This window comes from Sminthopsis crassicaudata, chromosome 6, assembly GCF_048593235.1.
Source record: "Sminthopsis crassicaudata isolate SCR6 chromosome 6, ASM4859323v1, whole genome shotgun sequence".
NCBI lineage: Eukaryota > Metazoa > Chordata > Mammalia > Dasyuromorphia > Dasyuridae > Sminthopsis > Sminthopsis crassicaudata.
Window position 1 is genome coordinate 121,957,367 of NC_133622.1, and position 19,406 is coordinate 121,976,772.

The 19,406-nt window shown below is 32.7% G+C and overlaps 1 protein-coding gene across 4 annotated transcripts in view; it reads left to right on the forward strand.

Moving 5' to 3' along the window:
- The window catches only part of NPNT (nephronectin), a 108,502-nt gene that overhangs the window by 23,732 nt on the left and 65,364 nt on the right, over positions 1 to 19,406 (forward strand). For 2 of the 4 annotated variants that reach the window (XM_074275611.1, XM_074275613.1), the window contains exons 3-4: positions 3,327 to 3,377; positions 18,927 to 19,019. In XM_074275611.1, the coding sequence (XP_074131712.1) occupies positions 3,327 to 3,377; positions 18,927 to 19,019 (144 nt within the window). The remainder of the gene's footprint in view (positions 1 to 3,326; positions 3,378 to 18,926; positions 19,020 to 19,406) is intronic. The other 2 variants (XM_074275612.1, XM_074275615.1) reach the window with 1 other exon arrangement.

The following is a 19,406-nucleotide window of genomic DNA, read 5'->3' on the forward strand; positions in this document are numbered from 1 at the left end:
TTTGAAGAGTTTCATCGAGGTTATCATGGACTTTTTTCAACATCTTCATCGTCTGCAACAAATATTTGCTCACTTAATTGCCTTCATGGTGGTCTTTTCCAAATGCTTATTCCGAACCCTAAAATGAGAGATAATGAAGCATACTATAATGCAATGTTTCTTGTTGCCGTTGGATTCATAATAAAACCAAACTCTGCCAATTCCATTATTTTCCTTTCCAAGGAGAATGTGAGCATATTTCCACTAAGCTGTGGAGATGAAGATCTTCTGGTTTCATTTGTAGTGACAAATGCCAGTATAGATTTGATTTAATTCCTTCTATAAGATATAGATTTATTAGCTGTTAAATAAAGTTAATATTGATAGATGATGCGGTCTCTGCCTTCCTTTTCTGCCACTTTTCTTGCAGAAGAAGGGGCTGTTCAGAACTGAGAGTCATTTTTTAAAAATTTTTCTTTGGTTCACAAAGTAGCCATGGCCAAAGAATTCATCACCAAATGAACAAACTAGTGGTTGTGGATCTCCCAGTACTTATCTCCTTCAAGTATACATAGCCCATTACTAGAATCATATCCAAAGCCTTCCCTTTTTTTGTAAAATTTAATAAAACTAGAAAGAAGAATCATTACTGTTCCATACAGAATTAGATATTACGTTGAAGATATGAATTTTTTAAAAATTGGCTTTACTTTTAAAGTGTATTGATGGGGAATAGAGGGTAGAATAAGAATACTATGTTTGTTTTCCTTATTATATTTTATTTATAATAACATTATAATAGGTTAGTATTCCTCGAGTATAAATACCAAATGAATGCTGAAGAAGGCAGACTTGGAATTCTTAAAATAGCAGGATGATACCAAGTTGTCTTAAGTATTTATTATAGATACTTCATGAATATTGACTGAATTTCACAATTCAATGTTTTATTTGACTGAAGTATGTTTAATTATGATAAAAAATGCTTGCCCACTTGTCCAAGGCCACATTGTTTTTACTCTTAGTCAGTGAAGGTATGATTCTAAATTTTTTTTTAAATGTATTTGTTGTTGACTTTCTCCAAATATTTGAGCAAATTTCCCTTTAATAAAAATTTTTCCACTTCTTCACTGCCCACCCCCAACTTTGTTTTACAAAAGTCTTTTTTGAGTCTTAATCTGGGCTAAAGCTAATTCTCCAGGCAATATTCAAATAAATTTTCACCACCTCAACCAGATAAAAAGGCAGATTTTAAATAATTACCCTAAAGAAGAAAAGCAAAAAGCTAATTTAGGAAAAAAATTTACTCATTTGCTTATGGTTCTTTTTCTACTTTAGACTTTGATTCCCCTGTTGCACACACAAGCTCACTTGGGGTACTTCAGTGGCAGAGGTAACCAGAGACCTGACCACCTGGTTGTAATGCACAAGCATGCTACTGCTGCCTTTTTACCTTTAGCTGTAGACAAACACATGCTCTTTATTCCTATGTCCTATCCTGGATTATGGCCAGTGAATGGGAGAAAGTGAGCCATTTTATCCTCATTGGTGTGCTATTAATGGATGGTTTTTAGCTGCCTTCAGAGAAGTTTATATACTACAAGATGCATGCAGTTAGTAAAGGGACTGACTTGGGTAGCTAATGTCCATGAAAATTAGCAGTAGTTGCCTATGAAAATGACTTCATGCATCAATGACTAATAGATCTCAGTATAGGCCTAGAAAGCTTTTTTCCCTCTTGATGTAGCACTGCTTTAACTTCAACTGCTATTCTGTATAGTTTTTTTTTTTTTTTTAAACTATACTGATCGTAATTGTAACGGAATATTCACTGAAATTCTATGCTGGAGGTGTCCAGAAAATCTATTGACATTGCAAAATTCACTAAATTTGTACCTGTCATGGCTAGATTATATGTTAAGTAGAATGTGTGTGATATATCTTTAAAATTTTGAACTGAAAATAAACTATACAGAACCGCTTGGCTACTTGTATGTTACTAGTTAGAAAAATGTTGATGTTTGCTATTCTTTATTGAGTTACTATTACTTTTTTTAAAAAATGTGTTTAATATATTTTCCAAAATGAATCAGATCTCTTTAAAATAGTTCCTAGATGATGTTAAAGAAACAGTACCCTTTTATACTTCTCCCAGCTCTTCTCAAATCATCCCAATTTTTCTCCTTTAAACAATTAAAATATAACACAGCTTTTGCTATTGAGAAAATAGACTTATTTCAGTTTGTTGTTGAAATTGTATCTGATACATCTTTTTTTTTTCTTTTGAGAAACATATCACTGAGTTAGCCTGAAGTTATGGCAGTATTTTATTTTAAAAATAGCGAAAGAAAACAAAAGTCTGGATTTTATTCTCTGATTTAATAATCTCACTAAAAAGACTTCTGAACTATATAGATTTGCTTTTTAAAAATATATGGCAATTACTTTGGACATTTTTATAATTCAACTAAAGAAAAAAGATTATCTTCTCAATCACATAAGGTAATTTTTACATTCTTTTTTTTTTTTAATTTTCTTTTTCTTTAAAGAAAATACTACTATTGAATTAACTGCTACAATTTATTCCCATTATGTGTCTCTTTAAAATAAAAACTCAGATTTTTCTTGTCTAAAGGTATGAGACCTAATGTAGATCAAAATATTCATAAATATTTTTTCTTGCTTCTTCTTTTGAGAAACACTTGGTCAGTAATTGACCATTATTAACACCTTTTTAATTTTCAGCAAAGAGAGAGTTCTAATTTCTAGTTGTTTTAAGTGAGACTTCAGAAGAGACTCTTTTGTTTTTGACAGATAAAGCAGTCAGCCAGGGAGATAACTGTTGAGAGAAAATTTCTAACTATAATTATTCATGGATCATAATCTTTAATATCTTAAAATTGTGCATATTTTTAGTCATTTCGATAACTAAATTTTTTTTGAAAATCTAACATTTAGATTTAACATCTAATTTCCTAACATTCACTTTAATAAAAGGGTACTGTCTCTCTAAGATCTCAAAGTAATATTCTGAAAATGAAAAATTTGCATTGGAAGTTCCAGAAAAATAAATCAGAATGCAGAGGAGAATAGTAGAGCTTCAATTATTGGATAATTTTTGTTTTGGTTAGAAATGTTTGATATTTATAACAAAATGGTGACTAACATATTGCTATTTTAAAATATGTCCTAGTTTTTATTGTTGTTGTTTCAGAAAAGCACTGAATGTTGAATATGTGTTAAGTCTCCGGGAATGTAGCAAGTTGATAAAAACCCAAGTCCAGTCTCCTTACAGAAAACAAACAAAAAGATCTGGAATTTTCTTTTTTTGGACATTTGTTTTGCAGCTTTCTACGTCTTAAGGCAGAGAATAGCCAGGATAAAGTGCCAACTCAAAGGTTAGAAGAACATATTTCTTGAAATAATCTTGGCAATCCTATGTCTTGAAAGGCATGCCCTCTAAATAATACATTTACAGAACTATAAATAAACCTTAACATTAGCTATTCTTTTTTTTTTTTTTTTTAATCTCTTTGGGGGAAAAAACACCCTATAGGGATATACTTGTTCTAATCACAGTTCTGCTAAGATCATTTTAACTTAGATAATCCATGAATCTTTTTCTTTTCAGCCTATTTAACAAATCTAACAATAACTCCAATCTCCAGGAAACTTTATATTCCTTAATACATAAAGAAAGAATCATATTCTCCAGATAATATGGTTACTAACAAGTTTGTCATTAACATAAGAGATTACTACCTCAAATTAATTAACTCTACATTCAGGTAAGAAATGTTCTATTGTCTAAATTGCATAGAGTGTTATGTTAATATTTATCAATTCTCAATTCTTTGGTTGAAGGTACCAACTGGTTGTTTTGTTTACTTTGAAGAAGAGAATGCAATTGAACATAACATATTCATGGTACATTAATGGGAAATTTCACCAGATAATTTATATGAAATCTTAACAATTTATGGAATTGGTAAAGAAAAATATCTGTTGTTGGGGAAAAGATTACCTCATGTTATAAGAAATTCATTTTATTAAAAAATAAAAAAATTATATGTGGGAATAAAAAAGTTGATCACTCCAGAAGTTTTTATTTATTAGGAAGACATAAAACTCAAGTGAATGAATATTCCTTGTATTTTCTAAAAATGAATGGGATTCACTTTGAGATTGAGGTTATTTATTTTATTGATAAGATTGTAATTGAGAATGCTCTTGGAATATTAATTGAAAGACTTACCTGGTTATAGGCAAATGAAGACAATCTACTTATTGTTTTATTACTAATCTTATTTCTCATTCCTATTTCTAAGTTTATTTCTTTAAAAAGAGTTAACTGAAGTTTAGAATTTCTTAAATAATTAAAAAATAGATGTTAAAGTTTGGGTTTTCTGGGCAATGTGCTGTTGAAACTCGGGCTTTTTTCTCTCCTCTCTCTGAGATAAAATCTACTTTGCTTAAAGGAGACTGAGGTTATTTAGGATTTAGTAGTTTGCAATGTGGTGGGAAGGAGACAGCATACTGCAGTGAACCACCAAGTGAACCTTTACCACCAAGTCAGACCTGAATATGAATTTCAATACTTCCACTTAGTGGCTTTGTGAGTTTTGTGTTAACCTCTCTGTTTCCTCATCTGTAAAACTAAATGGTTTCTGAACTCCCTACCAGTTCTAAAGTAATGATTGTATAATGATATTACCTTCCTTCAATAATCTTACCACAAATACCCTAATCAAATTTCTTACTTCTCTCTATATAAATTTCAGATCTGACCCCCAACTACAACTTGAAAGGGAGAAGAAGAGGGAAGATAGGATGAATTAAAAGTACTATATAAGATGTTGTAATGCTATTCCAATAGCTGCATAGATTTTGGTCCCCCATCTCAAAAGGTTCATAATACCAACCCACTATATTCTATCCTTGTTGACTCAACATTCATGACTAGAGCTAAAAGTCCCTGAACCCATCATTATATCTTCTATTTCCTACCCATCAAAAGGCCTTTTTCACATCCTAACTCCTCCATGAAATCTTTCCAGATCTCTCCAAATGTGCAATCTCTTTTTTTCTAAATCTTGAGAATATTTTGTTTGTATCTCTTTTATGGTACATTTGTATTTTGCCTTGCATTGTAGGGTACTTATATCACTTCTCTTATTAGAATGTAAGCTCCTAGAGAGCAAGAACTGAATTTGTCATTTGTACCCTTCAGAATGCCTAACACAAAGTTTTGCACATTATTGACATTCAATAAATATTCATTGAATGAAAGAAAGAATAAATGACTAAATGAATACAAAGAGCATCCAATATACTTTCCTATGAAAATTCTAAATCTACATCTCCCTTTTACCCCTTCTTACACTGTATTCAACTTGTATGCATGCTATAAACCCTTATTAGACTATAAACTCCTTGAGTGTTATTTGTCATTTTTCCTAATACCCAACATAATGCCTAATGTATTATTAACATTGACTTAAATATTTGTCCAATTGAATGGGATGACTAGAGGTAGCTCATAGGACAAGTATAATGATGATGAAGGTTTACATTGGGATAAGACTTTGGAAAGTTTATTTTGGTTACTGTGAGGATAGCAGATTTTAAGACCACCTTCAGAGGCATATGATACATTCTGCAGAAATCTGATTGTATCCATTTGGCAGTTCATTATGGTTAATTTCTACATACCCTAAGGAAGTGGTTTCTTTTGTTTTTTTTCCTTGAAAAATTAAAATTCTAAGTTATCTCTGTCATTAGAAAATTGTTGCTGAACCTCATTCATGATCTAAAGGAAATATAAATGAAATTTATTCTTGAAATGATTTCCTTTTCTTCTACATGCTTATTCCTTTTTGTGTAGACTGCAGTTTAATCCATCAAACATTTATTAAAGGATTCTTATAAACTAGGAAAAGAAAATTATTTGTCTAAAAAATGTAATAGTCAATTTAATTAGCTTTTAGGAATATCTTCAATTAAGAATTAGTAAGTTGCTACCTCTGAAAATATCCTGTTTGGGAATTGAATGGTCTAAATATTATATATGTATATTTATTATTAAATTAAAAGATCAAAGTATTATAGAAACTTGATTAAATTTTAAGAATTGCATGTATTATATAGCCTACTAATTAAAATATGCTCTGCCTAATTACATATTTTCAGGCTATAAAACAAATTTTATGTGGTAACTATATCCACAAAAAATTATTAACTCATTATTTATTCCACTAATGAACTTCTCTGGTATGCTTGAAAACTAAAAGTTTCAAGCAAACTATCAGATCTGATACTAGTTTTTAAATGAATTTAAATTTTATTATTTTATTTATTTATTTAAATTTTTGCTGAAGCAATTGGGGTGAAATGACTTGCTCAGGGTCACACAGCTAAGAAGTGTTAAGTGTCTGAGACCAGATTTGAATTCATATCCTCCTGACTTCAGAGCTGGTGCTCTATCCACTGTACCATCTAATTGCCCCTGAACTTAAGTTTTAAAGGAAGGAAAATGTTACAACTACTATGTTTTGTTTTGTTTTGTTTTTTTGTTTGCCTAATGGAACAAAGTTGTTTGTTTTAGTCATACTTTAGGAAAAAAATTTTACTGATAATTTTGTTTGCTAAAGTGTTTCAATTGAACAAATTTAACAATTCATCCTATAATCTGAGAGTACTCTTACATTACACATGATAAAAATGAAACCGAAAAACCAATAAATAATTGGTGAATCAGTAGCACAATTAAAAATATGATCCTAGAATCATAGCTTTTTAACTAGAAAAGACCTTTAGTCTCATTAAATAGATGATAAAACGGAAGTCCAGTAAAGTGACTTGCTCAATATTACCCTCATAGGTAGGTTTTGACTTCAGGTTCTTTGACTTACTAGCCAGTATTCTTTCCATATATTAAACATGCATGTGTGTGTATACATATGTGGTTTTTTGCATATATATATATATATATACATATATATATATATATGTATATCACATAAATTTTAAAAAATATTTTATTTTTTAAGATTCTAACAGAATGTATTCTTTTACATGAATATATACCTCATAAGGGTAACACTGATAAAATTTTCCTTACTGGGAAAGTGATTTTTGCCTGTTACCCCTTATCACAAGTAACAAGCACTCAAAATTACAGATATCTCAGAGTCAGAAGTGTTGGCATACAGGAGCCACCTAACAGTGGCTGCTGGAGATCCAACCCAGAATGGATCTCCTCATGTGAGAGGATGATGCAAGGAGACTGAGAGGCATTTGTTATTCTCTGATCTCTCTCTCTTCTTCCCTCTGCCTCCAAGAAGAAATCTCAGAATCTCAGAAGTTACTTCAAAAACATACATTGTTTGAAGATTTCTAACGAAGGGAAAATACCTCCATTCCAGACTGATCCTCATGTTTCTCAACAACCTTTATTGTTAGAAGTTTTTTCCCTGACAAAATGCCTGATTTTGTCTTTGCAGCTTCTGCCCATGGTATCTTGTTTTGACTTATGGGACAAGCTGAACCTGTCTTGAATCCAGACCTGTCTCTACTTAAGAGTCCTTTAAATGCTTTAAATACCCTATACACCACTCTTTCCCTTAAGACTGGTACCCCTGAAACTCTTGAACTTTTTTTCTATCCCTATTCTGGTTTTGTCAAATCTCAGCTTTGAGTTTCCTCCAGCATTTGCTTTCTTCATTCCAGCATTCCCAAGCTGCTGAAAGTTCTTGGAAGAAATTATACAATCACACAAACAAGGTACAATCAATCAATCAGCATAAATTTGTCAAGCACTTATAATATACCCAGCATTGTCGTGGCACTTCGCCCACATCTGTCCACTACCCATTCTTGTTATTTGATCTTCTCTTTGCTCTTACTCTTGCCTATCAATCCTTATATTGTTACCTAATACTCTTTCATACCCTTCACAACTGTTATCCAAAACCTCTCTCTTCTCAAACTGCCTCCACCTTCACTAACCCTCATTCTTAGTGGAGGATACCACCCCTTTCTTAACTGAGAAAAACAAGGACTCTTTCCTTCATCTCCCCTATTCTATACTCTAATATACCCTCTATTATGTCACAGTCTCTAGTTTCTTCAGGATGTGAGGAAGAAGTGACTTTTCTGAGAGTATCCCACCTTTACTTGAGCTTTTGATGCTATCCTCTCCTATCTTCTCTGGGATCCTGTTCCTTAAATTGTTCCTCCTTCCTCTGATTCCTTGCTTTCCTCATATTGCTGCTGTTGTTATACAGAAGTTAACAGAGACATGTGAAAATGAGACATAGACAATCTGTCCATGAGCCATATACCTGTCCTTTTCACCATATACCACTGAACTGTTCTAATTCTTACAGGATCATTTTTACAGGATCATTACAATGTTTAAATAAATGCAATTTTGTATATAGTTAGAGAATATCTGGATGTTTTTCTGTCCATGTTATCATCCATAGTGGGAAACTTCTACTCCTTTTCTACTTTTATCCAGAATAGAATAATTGTTCCCAACTTTGTTAGTCTCTGTGTAGCACTTGGCACATGGTCTGAGAAAATTGTTTTTCAAGTGCTTGCAATTGCCATGATGCACAGATACCTATGTACTCTCTATACCTGGAGTTTTTGACTAAGGTCTTTGAACTTTGAAAAAATTATTTTCTCTCTGAAGTTATTAACTTTTTATTCCTCTTTTAAGATTTAATTTTATTTTATCTTAAGTTCCAAATTCTCTCTCTTTTCTGTCCTTTTCCCCATCCATTGAGAGGCAAAAATAATAATAATGATAAAATCCATTACAAATATGTATGCTTGTGCAAAAAAAATTCTGCATTATCTATACTTAAAAAAAGAAAAGCAAAAAAGAGAAGAAAATATGCTTAAGTCTATACTCTTGAATCCATCAGTTCTCTTTCTGGAGTATTTTTTTATCCTGAGACTTTTGGAGCTATGAATCATTGCATTGATCAGATTTACTAAGACTTTCATAGTTGATTATCTTTACAATATTTCTGTTACTATGTAACTTGTTCTGGTTCTGCTCACTTTATTTTGCATCAGTTCATACAAATCCAGACTTTTCTGAAAATATCCTTTTCATCTTTTCTTATATCATAATAGCATTTCATAGCGTACATATGCTATAATTTATTGTTAACTTCTTTGTAAAAAAATTTGATAACTATTTCAAGATAATTGTTTTTCTTTGTTATTCTGCATATTTTATTTCACATACATAGGGACACAATTCTAAGAAGTTCCTTTGTTGTCACTCCTTACACATCAGTTATCACTGCTGCTCACTAATATCCATCATACATCTCTCCATTGTCTTGTTATTCACTCCCAACTTTCCTTTCTTTGAGATTATCTTATTTTAAGATTTACAACAGTATATCCCTGGGATAACATTTGTGTTTTTTTTTTTTTTAAAGGCAAGATTTTGTGCCAATTAGAAAATTGGAATCATGCAAATGCTGTAAAATTTCCTAATGATGATCAGCCTTCTCTCTTCTTTCTATTTAATTACGAGTCCAAATATTTTCCATCAGTTTTGCCTGTCCCAGATATGTATACTTAAATAGATTGTTTATATATTGCCAGATATAGGCAAAAACATAAATACAGAGAATGAAACAATTCCTACTCTGAGGCAGAATCTTCTGGGAGTACATTCTAGGAATTTTTCATCCATTTAGTTTTTCTCATATAGATTAGTAGACTGATCTTTTGAACAATCCTGAGTCTTATTGTGGAAATTCTGTCATGTTTTGGGACTTGTGACAATCAGCACAGTAAGATGTGGCAAATTAAAAATTAAAACACTAAGATTACATATATTATACATGCATCCCTGCCTGTATTCCATGAAATTTCCATGCAGTAACCTGTTTTCTCACTTGTTTTTGATAGATTTTAAGTTCGGCTAGAAAAAAACTTATTGATAAGTTAGTCCTAAACTTCCCTTTTTTAAAAGATACCCAAAGAAATAAAATGATTTGCCCAAGATCACACAACTAATAAGAAATAGAGTCAGGATTCTACTTGGGTTTTATAACCACATTCTAATCTTTGTTCCATGTCTCTGGGTTGCCTCTAAAGCCAACTGCTACTCTGCTATGGCTGAGAACTATAAGAAGTCTATAATTAAAGAGAGGGGATGCATAGCAGGGAAGACTTGGATAAAGGCCTAACCTCTCAAACATACCATCTGTGTTTTCCTGGGGAAGCTACTTCTAAGTAAATTCTTTAAGACTTCACAGAAGTTGCCTGCTTGTTGAAATTTGGAATTTCCTACAATCTGGACTCCCTCCATACATTTTAGATAATTTTTTTAAAATCTTAAATGATAACTTTAATACTGAGGGAGAAAAGGTTTTAACCTAGAAATTACATTCTTTGACTTTAACAAATAAAGTATAAATTGAGGGTTCAAATATTGCAATGTACTATATTTGAGACTGTAATTATAAAGTAGTTTGCTTAAATGTAATTGGCATCCATTAAATCTGGAAAAAATAAGAGGAACAAGTAAATCTGCTTGAGTTCCTTTCAATGATACAGAACCCAATCTCTCCATGTTTACTTCTACTGTGAGACTCTCTTCTATGACCTCCCAAAAGTTTGATAAAAGTATCCAGCCAGATACTCACAAACTCAAAAAATAAAGGTTTTGTGTTAGAAACCTTTGATTTCTCCTAATCTTTAATGGATTTTTCTAATGGATGCATTGACGATGGACTTTTCCTCCTTTGCCCTTCCATATGAACAACTCTTTTTTTCTGTCATCTTTTTGATGACATCTTTTAGCTCATTTTCTTCTCTAGAATTCCTTATTAATACTATGTTACAACCTGCTCAAGCCCACCATTCACTTTTCCATTTCCTATCTGTGATGATGTTTTTTAGTTCTTTGGAGATACTGGGGTTCTTGATTCCATTGCATACTGCCAACCATACATGAACATAGCAAGGAAATTTCAAAATTATTGTGTGAGTTAAAGGGCAGAATCTGGTACGTACAAAAATTAGCAGAAAGATAAATAATTTTATTTAAATGTTTCACAATGTTACTTTAATTCATTTGATCTTTAATATTAGAATTATAAAATTGCCTCTAGTTGCAATTTTTCCTTCTCCTAAAATATAGCTAAATTTATTTCATGCATTGTTCCATTCCTGACATGGCATTTTACAGCATTCTGGTCATTTTCTGCTCCTACTCCCTTTTTTTCTAAAGCTACTCTGAATTCTGGAATATTCCTTGTTTTTTCTGGCCATTAGTAAGCATAACTAATGGATTGGGCGCTAAACTAAAAGTAAAGCATTGCTTTTTGCTGACTGAGTGAAACTGGTCAAACCCCTAAATCTTTCATGCTTCCATTTCCCCATCTGCCAAGTCCTGTATGGTTATGAGTCCTGGAACAGCACAATCTCCCTAGAATTCAAATTTCAGCTGACTCCCAAAAGCCAGTGGAGACGCATATACTAGCTATAGCATATTTCAAATGATGATGTACTTAAAAGAAAAAGTATATCGTCAAAAAAATGTATGACTAGAAAAGAAGATGGACCAAGCATGTGACAATGATGAGGGATAACAGATGAATAGCCCAAATGCTGGTATCCATAATCATGTTGTATACGTTTTCTGCAGAGGATTTAAGGGTGTGGTGCAATTTTTACTTTTGGAAGCACTGTCCAAATCAAGGAGGTGATAAATTGATTGAAGTATATGAAGGAGAAAATGTCCCCCCCTTTTTTTCCTAATTCATAGGAATGTTGCAAGGATGAATATAATGAATGAATTGAGATTCCTAAAGAAGAAAAGTTGCCTGCATGTAAGAGCCACTAATAGACACTTTTATAGAGGTGACATTAATACAAGGCATTGTTATTTCTTGTTTTTTGTGTTTCGTACAACAGAATTTTAGGTTTGAACATAAGAAAAATTCTTTCATATCCAAAGGCATTAGAATGAGTTAACATGGGAAATATTTTTTCTTGGCGATTTTAAAAAGCAGAAAACTTTCATCTCTCTGGGCATGTTTCATTTGGTCCTGCTTGAAGAAATAGATGTGTTCTCCACAGTCTTTCACAGACATATTTTTCTGTCATTTTCCTCTTCAAAGTTCTGCCCATATTTGACTCTCCTGATGCAAATAATTAACTTAATAATTCCATAGTCCTTTTAGCTGCTTTTCTCCTAACTTTGACTGACTTACATTTCAAAGTAGCATCCTGGTTGTTTTGCTGATGCCCACTTTCCTTTTGTTTTCAAATGATCCATGCACGACATTTGTAAAGAGAGCCTTTTCAAAGTTGCTTTTGGTGGGAGAGGGGAAGAGAAGGGGAAAACACTTATTCAAGGCACTACTGGGTCTATTGTCTTAGTATTTTTTCCTTTGAATTCCTTAGGTGACTATTTTGATTTGCCACATGTGGAAATCTGCTTTCTCTAGGATAGTTCCATGCAAAGTAGTTTTGCAACAAGGTTAAGGGATATCATATTCAAGGGTTTGGTTCTCTACTAATAGTGTCTCAGAGGTGGAGAATACTGCTCCACAAAATTTCCATGCTCACATCCTTTTCTGTTACAAACTAGGTATTAGAGTAGGGTTGATATTCTTCCCCCCAAGTTCTGTGAATTCATTAATATGATATAATATAATATGATATGATATGGTATAATATAATATGAAATATAAAACAGATATTTTTCCTTTACCCATTGAAGTCCTTCCATCTTTAGTGGACATTTATAAAAAATGGATCCAAAAGAAATTTATCATCTGGTGGCGCATCTTGGAATTTACAGAGTTGGGTTATAACAAGGAACAGTCTTGTTAGAACCTTTAAGAATCCAGATTACCTTATCTTCATGCTGTTATGAAGCATTAAATTAGATTTTTAATGGAATATTTATTTTTTCTTTTCTTTTTTGAGACTTTTTCCTATTATATAGAGACTGCATGTATAATGGCCACTCAGAGGCCTCATTGCACTGTAGCAAGACTTTGACCCACTCTGTTTTCAATCTAAGCTTGTTTGCCCCCTTCCTTAGGAAGCCTTCTCCATTTTCCAAAGCCCCAGCATATTGGTACTACATTTAGTGCAAACACCTGAGTTATGTTAGCTTTACTATAGCTCAAAACTCTTGAGTTCGAACAATTTATTAACCTTGAATTTTTCAGAAGCAGAGAGAATTTGCCATCACATCTGGCTGGAACATCTACATTTGAAGATTCTATCAATTGATAGATTTTTATCAAGCATCCACTATGTACCAGACATTGTGCTAAGTGTGGGGGATACAAAAAAGAAATAAGAGATAGTCTTTGTCCTAAAGAGATTAAAATCTAAGTGTGAATGAGAAGACATGCACAAACACATATATACAAAGCAAATATATGTGGGTATGCACAAGTATGATAAGTAGAAAATAGTTGAAAGCGAAGATGCTAGAATTAAGAGTAGTAAGGGAAAGCTTCTTTTAAAAATTGGAATTTTAGTTTGAATTGGAAGGAAGCCAAGGAAGTCAGTTGGCAGAATTGAAGAGAGAGGTCATTTTAAGAAAAGGGTAAACAGTCAGAGAAAATGCTAGGTGAGAGATGGAGTGTCTTATTTATGGAATAACACAATCACCAGTGTCACTGTATTGAATTTGAGGAATAGGGTATAAGATGACTGGAAAATAGGTGGGAGCAAGGTTTTGAAGGACTTTGAATGTCAAATAGGATTTTTCTCAGTTTCTGGTGCTGTCAAAAGTGGTAGTTACTGAACTCCCAGTATTCAAAATTCCCCTTGTTTTATGGATGAATTCTCACTGAAAGAAGAGAGAGATCACAATACAGCAAAATAGGTGGTCATAAGGTGGGAATTTATGAGGACTCTGAGAATCATTTTTCATTAGTCTTAAGAGAAGCATGTATTTTCTTGTAGGGGTTACAAATGCCAGATGATTTAATAATCATAATACCTCTATACCACACCCATTGCTGAGGAGTTCAAAGTACTTTATAGATTTTGTTTTGATCCTCATAAGCAGGAAGGAAGCAGATTCTGTGCCACACACATCTACACCATCTTTGCCTCTTTTTTTGTGAACCACTTGGCTTCTATGCCCACTTTGTGTGTGGCTGCCTCCTAATCAGGAGTTGACACTGGAGCAACTTCAAATAGCAATTCCTTCAAGCTCTTTGTAGTGGGTTGTTCAAAAATCCTCTGCTGTCTAACTATGTAAGGTGGCAAAGCATCCCAAATATTCATTTTTGTCTTCAGCTTATTCCTAACATTCTATGTTTGTGTTCCAAGTCCACCTGTGTACTTTTGGGCAAGTCTGACTTTTTATAGCTTATCTGTAACATGGGAACAATAGTACATAAACTATGTACATCAGAGGATTATTGTGAAGAAAGCCCTTTGTAAAACTACATAGGTTAATTTGTTATATAAAAGTAATTAGGTGGTTCAATAGAGTATTGGGTCTTGACTCAAGAAGACAACTTCAAATTTGGCCTCAGCACTAGCTATGTGACTGGGCAACTTGCTAAAAGTCTGCTTTGCTTTCCTCAAATGAACAGAAGAGCAGATGAGAACAATTTGATACAATGGCCATGAAATTGGCTGAAGCAGGTACTGTGGAGCATTTAGAGTTTGGTTAAATATTAAAGATGCCAACGTAATCCATTGCTTTCTGACTTTTGTCTTGCCATTGGACATCAATAATTCTAGAATAGAGCGAGGCTGATAACTTTGTGCAACTGTCTCCTTAAATCTAATTCACACATGAGTCAAGATATCACCACAGTCCTCCTCAAAAATGAAGGATGAACAACCTCAAATATATAATGGGCATATTAAAAGCACCTACGATATGAGGATCAAATGAGATAATATTTGTAAAGTGCTGAGCACAATACTTAGTACATAGTAGGCACTTAATTGTTTGCTCCCTTCCTGCCCCTCATCTGAGTCCTTTGCTAGCTCACATATCCAACTTAATTAATTTTTTAATAAAATATCATAGGGTCTTAGATGTGAACTGAAAGTCTCTCACTTCATAAATAAGGAACAGGATCATAAGTTATACAAATTGACCAAGATCACTTAACTTGCAAAAGTCTGATGTGGACTTCATATCTGAATCTCCTTTGTTTCCAAGCACTTTTCATGATATTACTCTTTATCCTTTTACATTATGAAATACTTCCTGAAAAACCAGGTATTCTGAGGTGAAAATTGTATTTTTTTTAAAAAAATAGAAATGGAAGGAATATATGGAAAGAGAAAAGAGGTAAGGGAATAAAGATTTTGGTTCAACATAACGAACAACTTTATAGCATAAGACTGATGCTTTAAAAGTATTCAAAATACTGCTATATAACTACAGAAAACACTATTTTACCTGATCATCAATGCTGACTAATACCTTTAAAAATATGAGAAATTCACTCATATCAAAATGCATATTATTACTAGCCCCTATTAGATTGTGAGTTCCATTAGGTACAGGTACTATTTTTGCTTTACAATGCTTGGCACAATATAGGCATTTAACTTGACTCAAATGAGGAAAGAGTGGATATTAAAAACTCAGAATTCTTTTCTGAGTCAGGGCATTTAAAACACAAACTCAATTCCATCATAAATTCACAGAGACATTTTCTTTTATTTTCTCCTTTCATCCCCCCCTTCCTCCCTTAAGCAGGCTATGGGTAAGCAAGGATTTATTTATGTATACATATATAGATACACACATGCACATACACACAAATGCTGCCCCCCCCCATACACACACACACACACACACACACACACACACACACACACATATCTTTCCTATCTCTGCTAACTCTACCTATGGATCCTTGTCTATTTCCCTCATGCTTTGCTTCCCCATCTACCCATCCCTTCCCCCTTATTTCTTTCTACATATTGGAGGATGTTATACCCTTCATGGAACATATGTAATGTTGCTTATTTAACCGCTTATTTAACCCATTCCTGATGTTAGCAGATTTTCAGAACTATGAGCCTTCTTCCCCCTCTAATGTCTCTGTGTCTATTCATCATCTGCATCTCATTACTATTTTTATCTTAACTCTGTCCCAATTTTTCTTTTGAGCACCCTATTGCTGATGTCAATCTTAAACATATGGTATATATTTCCATGTTAAAAAAAATTGTCTATGTTAAGTTCCTTGAAATTGATCTTTGATAATTAATTGGCTTTTGTGTGTTTAAATGTTCTATTGAGTTCAGGTTTGGTTGATAGAAAGTCCTGAAAATCTTGTTGAATGCCCATTTTTTCTTTCAATATTATGAATAATTTTGTTGGATATGATATTTTTGTATGCAGGCCTTATTCTTTTGATTGTCAATAGATGTGATTCCAGGACCTGTGACCTTTTATTGTGGCTGCTGGTAATCTAATATAGCATGGGGAACCATTATAGGTTCTTAATAATGAAGTAACATAAAATAGATGAGATTTCAAAAGGCGACAACTACATGTGAAAAAACACTTTTCCTTGAGTTATATGAAACCATTGTTCCTTAATTTACAATCATCTTTTATGTTACTACTTCTGTCAATCTGTGATCTAATAGTAATGGTGTTTTCTCCAGGGTGCACATTACAGTCATATTGTCTTCATGATGTTGTCTCATAAAACCAGTGTGTGAATAGCAAAGGAACAAAGAGGCCATCTATTTTTGATTCCCTTCATTTTGATACATGTCCAACCCTCCTTCTTTTCATAACAAACATTGTAGACTTCACTTATGTAACCTTTTTGTTGGTAATAATACTATATCTTGCAGTGTTTTCCATATCCCTTTTTATTGTATTTTGGGAAGCCTGCAACTTTAGTTCACTAGGACCTCTATTATTTTACAACTTGCAAATATATAGTATTATAGGAAAAATATGGAAGTTAAATATTGGGTTTCTATTTAAGAGATAAGTTTCAAGTCATGAAAATCACTGAGTAATTATTTCCCCCAAATAGTCCATTCTGTGTTTCCTTTTTTCTTTATTTCTGGGCCCACTTCATTGTTTACTTGCATTGTTTATTTTGTCCCACAGAGGGACATGTATATGTAACACATATACATATGCACTTATACTTATACATGTAAATTTTATGTGTTTATATATATATATATATATAATGTGCATTTACATATATACACACATACTCACATGTATATATATGCATAAATATAGTGCACTCATGTATGTACATATGAACTCAATGTCTTTCCAAACTATATATAATAATTCAAAATTATTAAGCATTTTTCATCCACTGAAATTTTTCCTTTGTGGATAATTAGGCCAAACTCTTTTATGGTTTATGAATCTCACTTAGAAAGTTTTGCAGCATGCCAAATTTTTAACACAGAAGAATCTGGAAGATCCTATCATCTATGGGGAATCCTTTATTTTTCTTTTCAGCATTGGACATCCTTCATGTTACCTTAATATAATAATCAGAAATTTAATGACAAGTCCAGAAGACAAATGACCAATTACTTTGCTAGTTTCCTTAGAGGTCATTTAATTCAGCTCCTTCATTTTTAGCTGAATAAATGGAGGAATAGCAATGTGAATGCCTTGATCAAGGTCAAACAGGTAGTAAGTGTCTTCATTGGGCTATGAGCCCATATTTACTAACTTTTGGGGCCAATGCTATTTCCCATTATACTATTATTACCTTTTGAAATAGAGGGTCATTCTCTATTGGCCCATACCTTAAGGAGTCTTATCTGATTTTTATACATATGGGTGAAGGTGGGGGAGGAGTGAGAAGGCACCCAGAGGTGAAGAGCCTTCACAGTGATATTTTCTTCTACTGAACTAACGCCTTTTTATGGACAACAAACCAAAAGTCCACTGGAAGCTCCTGCCCTCCCCTTCTTGCTTGTTGTTACTCAGTCATGTCTGACTCTTCATGACCAGGGGTTTGCCATTTAATTCTTCAGCTCATTTTACAGATGAGGAAACTGAGGCAAATAGGGTCTAGTGACTTAAACTCAGGTCTTCTTGACTCTAGGGCTGGCACTCTATTCATTGTTTTATCTCTCCTCATCATTGCTTTCTTAAGAGCCACTTTTACTTCTTTTACTACCTCTACAAAGCTCCACTGAGAGACTTCATTGAACAACAAAAGTGAGCCTGTTATCTCAAAGACTACAGCAGGGTGGCCCAAAGTCTTGGGGTTCTACAATTCTAGAAAGAGTTAGTATAGAGGACCGCTTATAGAGGACCAGAATACACAGAAGACCCACAGATGTAGACAAAATATAAAATATTATCTATTAGCACAGTTTTCATTAAAGAGGGAATTTAATTTACAATTTTAATTTCAAACTTCTGAATATATCTAATTAGAGCTTTATAGCTAAAGCAGTTTTAGGTGCTTTGAGTAATAAGATTGTGTGTAGTGATAGAGCTCAAATGATATAATTTGGGTAAAGCAAACTATGAATGTTAGCCATTATTAGTAATATTGTTAAAAGATAATATAAATTTTTTTTATTATGTCCATACCTACCAATGTTCAGATATATATTATACTTTTAAATATGAGTACATCCCTAAAACTTAATAAAAATTCCAGTTCAAGTCAAATCTTTAATTAAACAAATCTGTGGTATAAGCTTTCTGGTATGATGCTAAACAGAAATATTTTAAGGACTAAGTACCATTAATTCATGAAATTAAAATAAAATAAATTAAAATTTAAAAATCTTTAGACATTCTTCCCCCATTTTTGTATATTTTATCTACTTGATGATATGTCCTGGTTTTTCTTCTGTTATTGAAATAGTACATTAGTATTGATGCTTACAGATACAGTGTGTTTCTTGTAGTAATTGACTTAATAGTGACATGTCCATTCCTTTTTTCATAGCTGTATGTCAACCTAGATGCAAGCATGGTGAATGTATAGGACCAAACAAATGCAGATGTCATCCTGGATACTCAGGGAAAACCTGCAATCAAGGTAGGAACAGAGTTTGATGTGCATACATAAAAACATTCAGCCCTTTATAAAAGAAACTGCCATTTCTTTTATGAGTTTAGTGGTAGTTCCTTTTCAAAGTTTGATCATTTCCTAAATAGCATTTAGCAACCCACATCTGATAGTCTGCTAAAACAGAATAATAATAATTACAATAAGTACATTAAAGTTTGTAAAATTATCTACATTTATTATCTCATTTGTTCCTCACAAAGACCCCTGTGAGATAGGTATTGTTATTGTCTCCATTTTACAGACAAAGGACTGAGATTGAAACATGTGAGGTGAGAAAGTCATATAGCTAGTAAGTGCTTAAAACAGCATTTTAATTTGGGTCTTAAATCAGAGGACTGTTATTTCTTTTTTTCT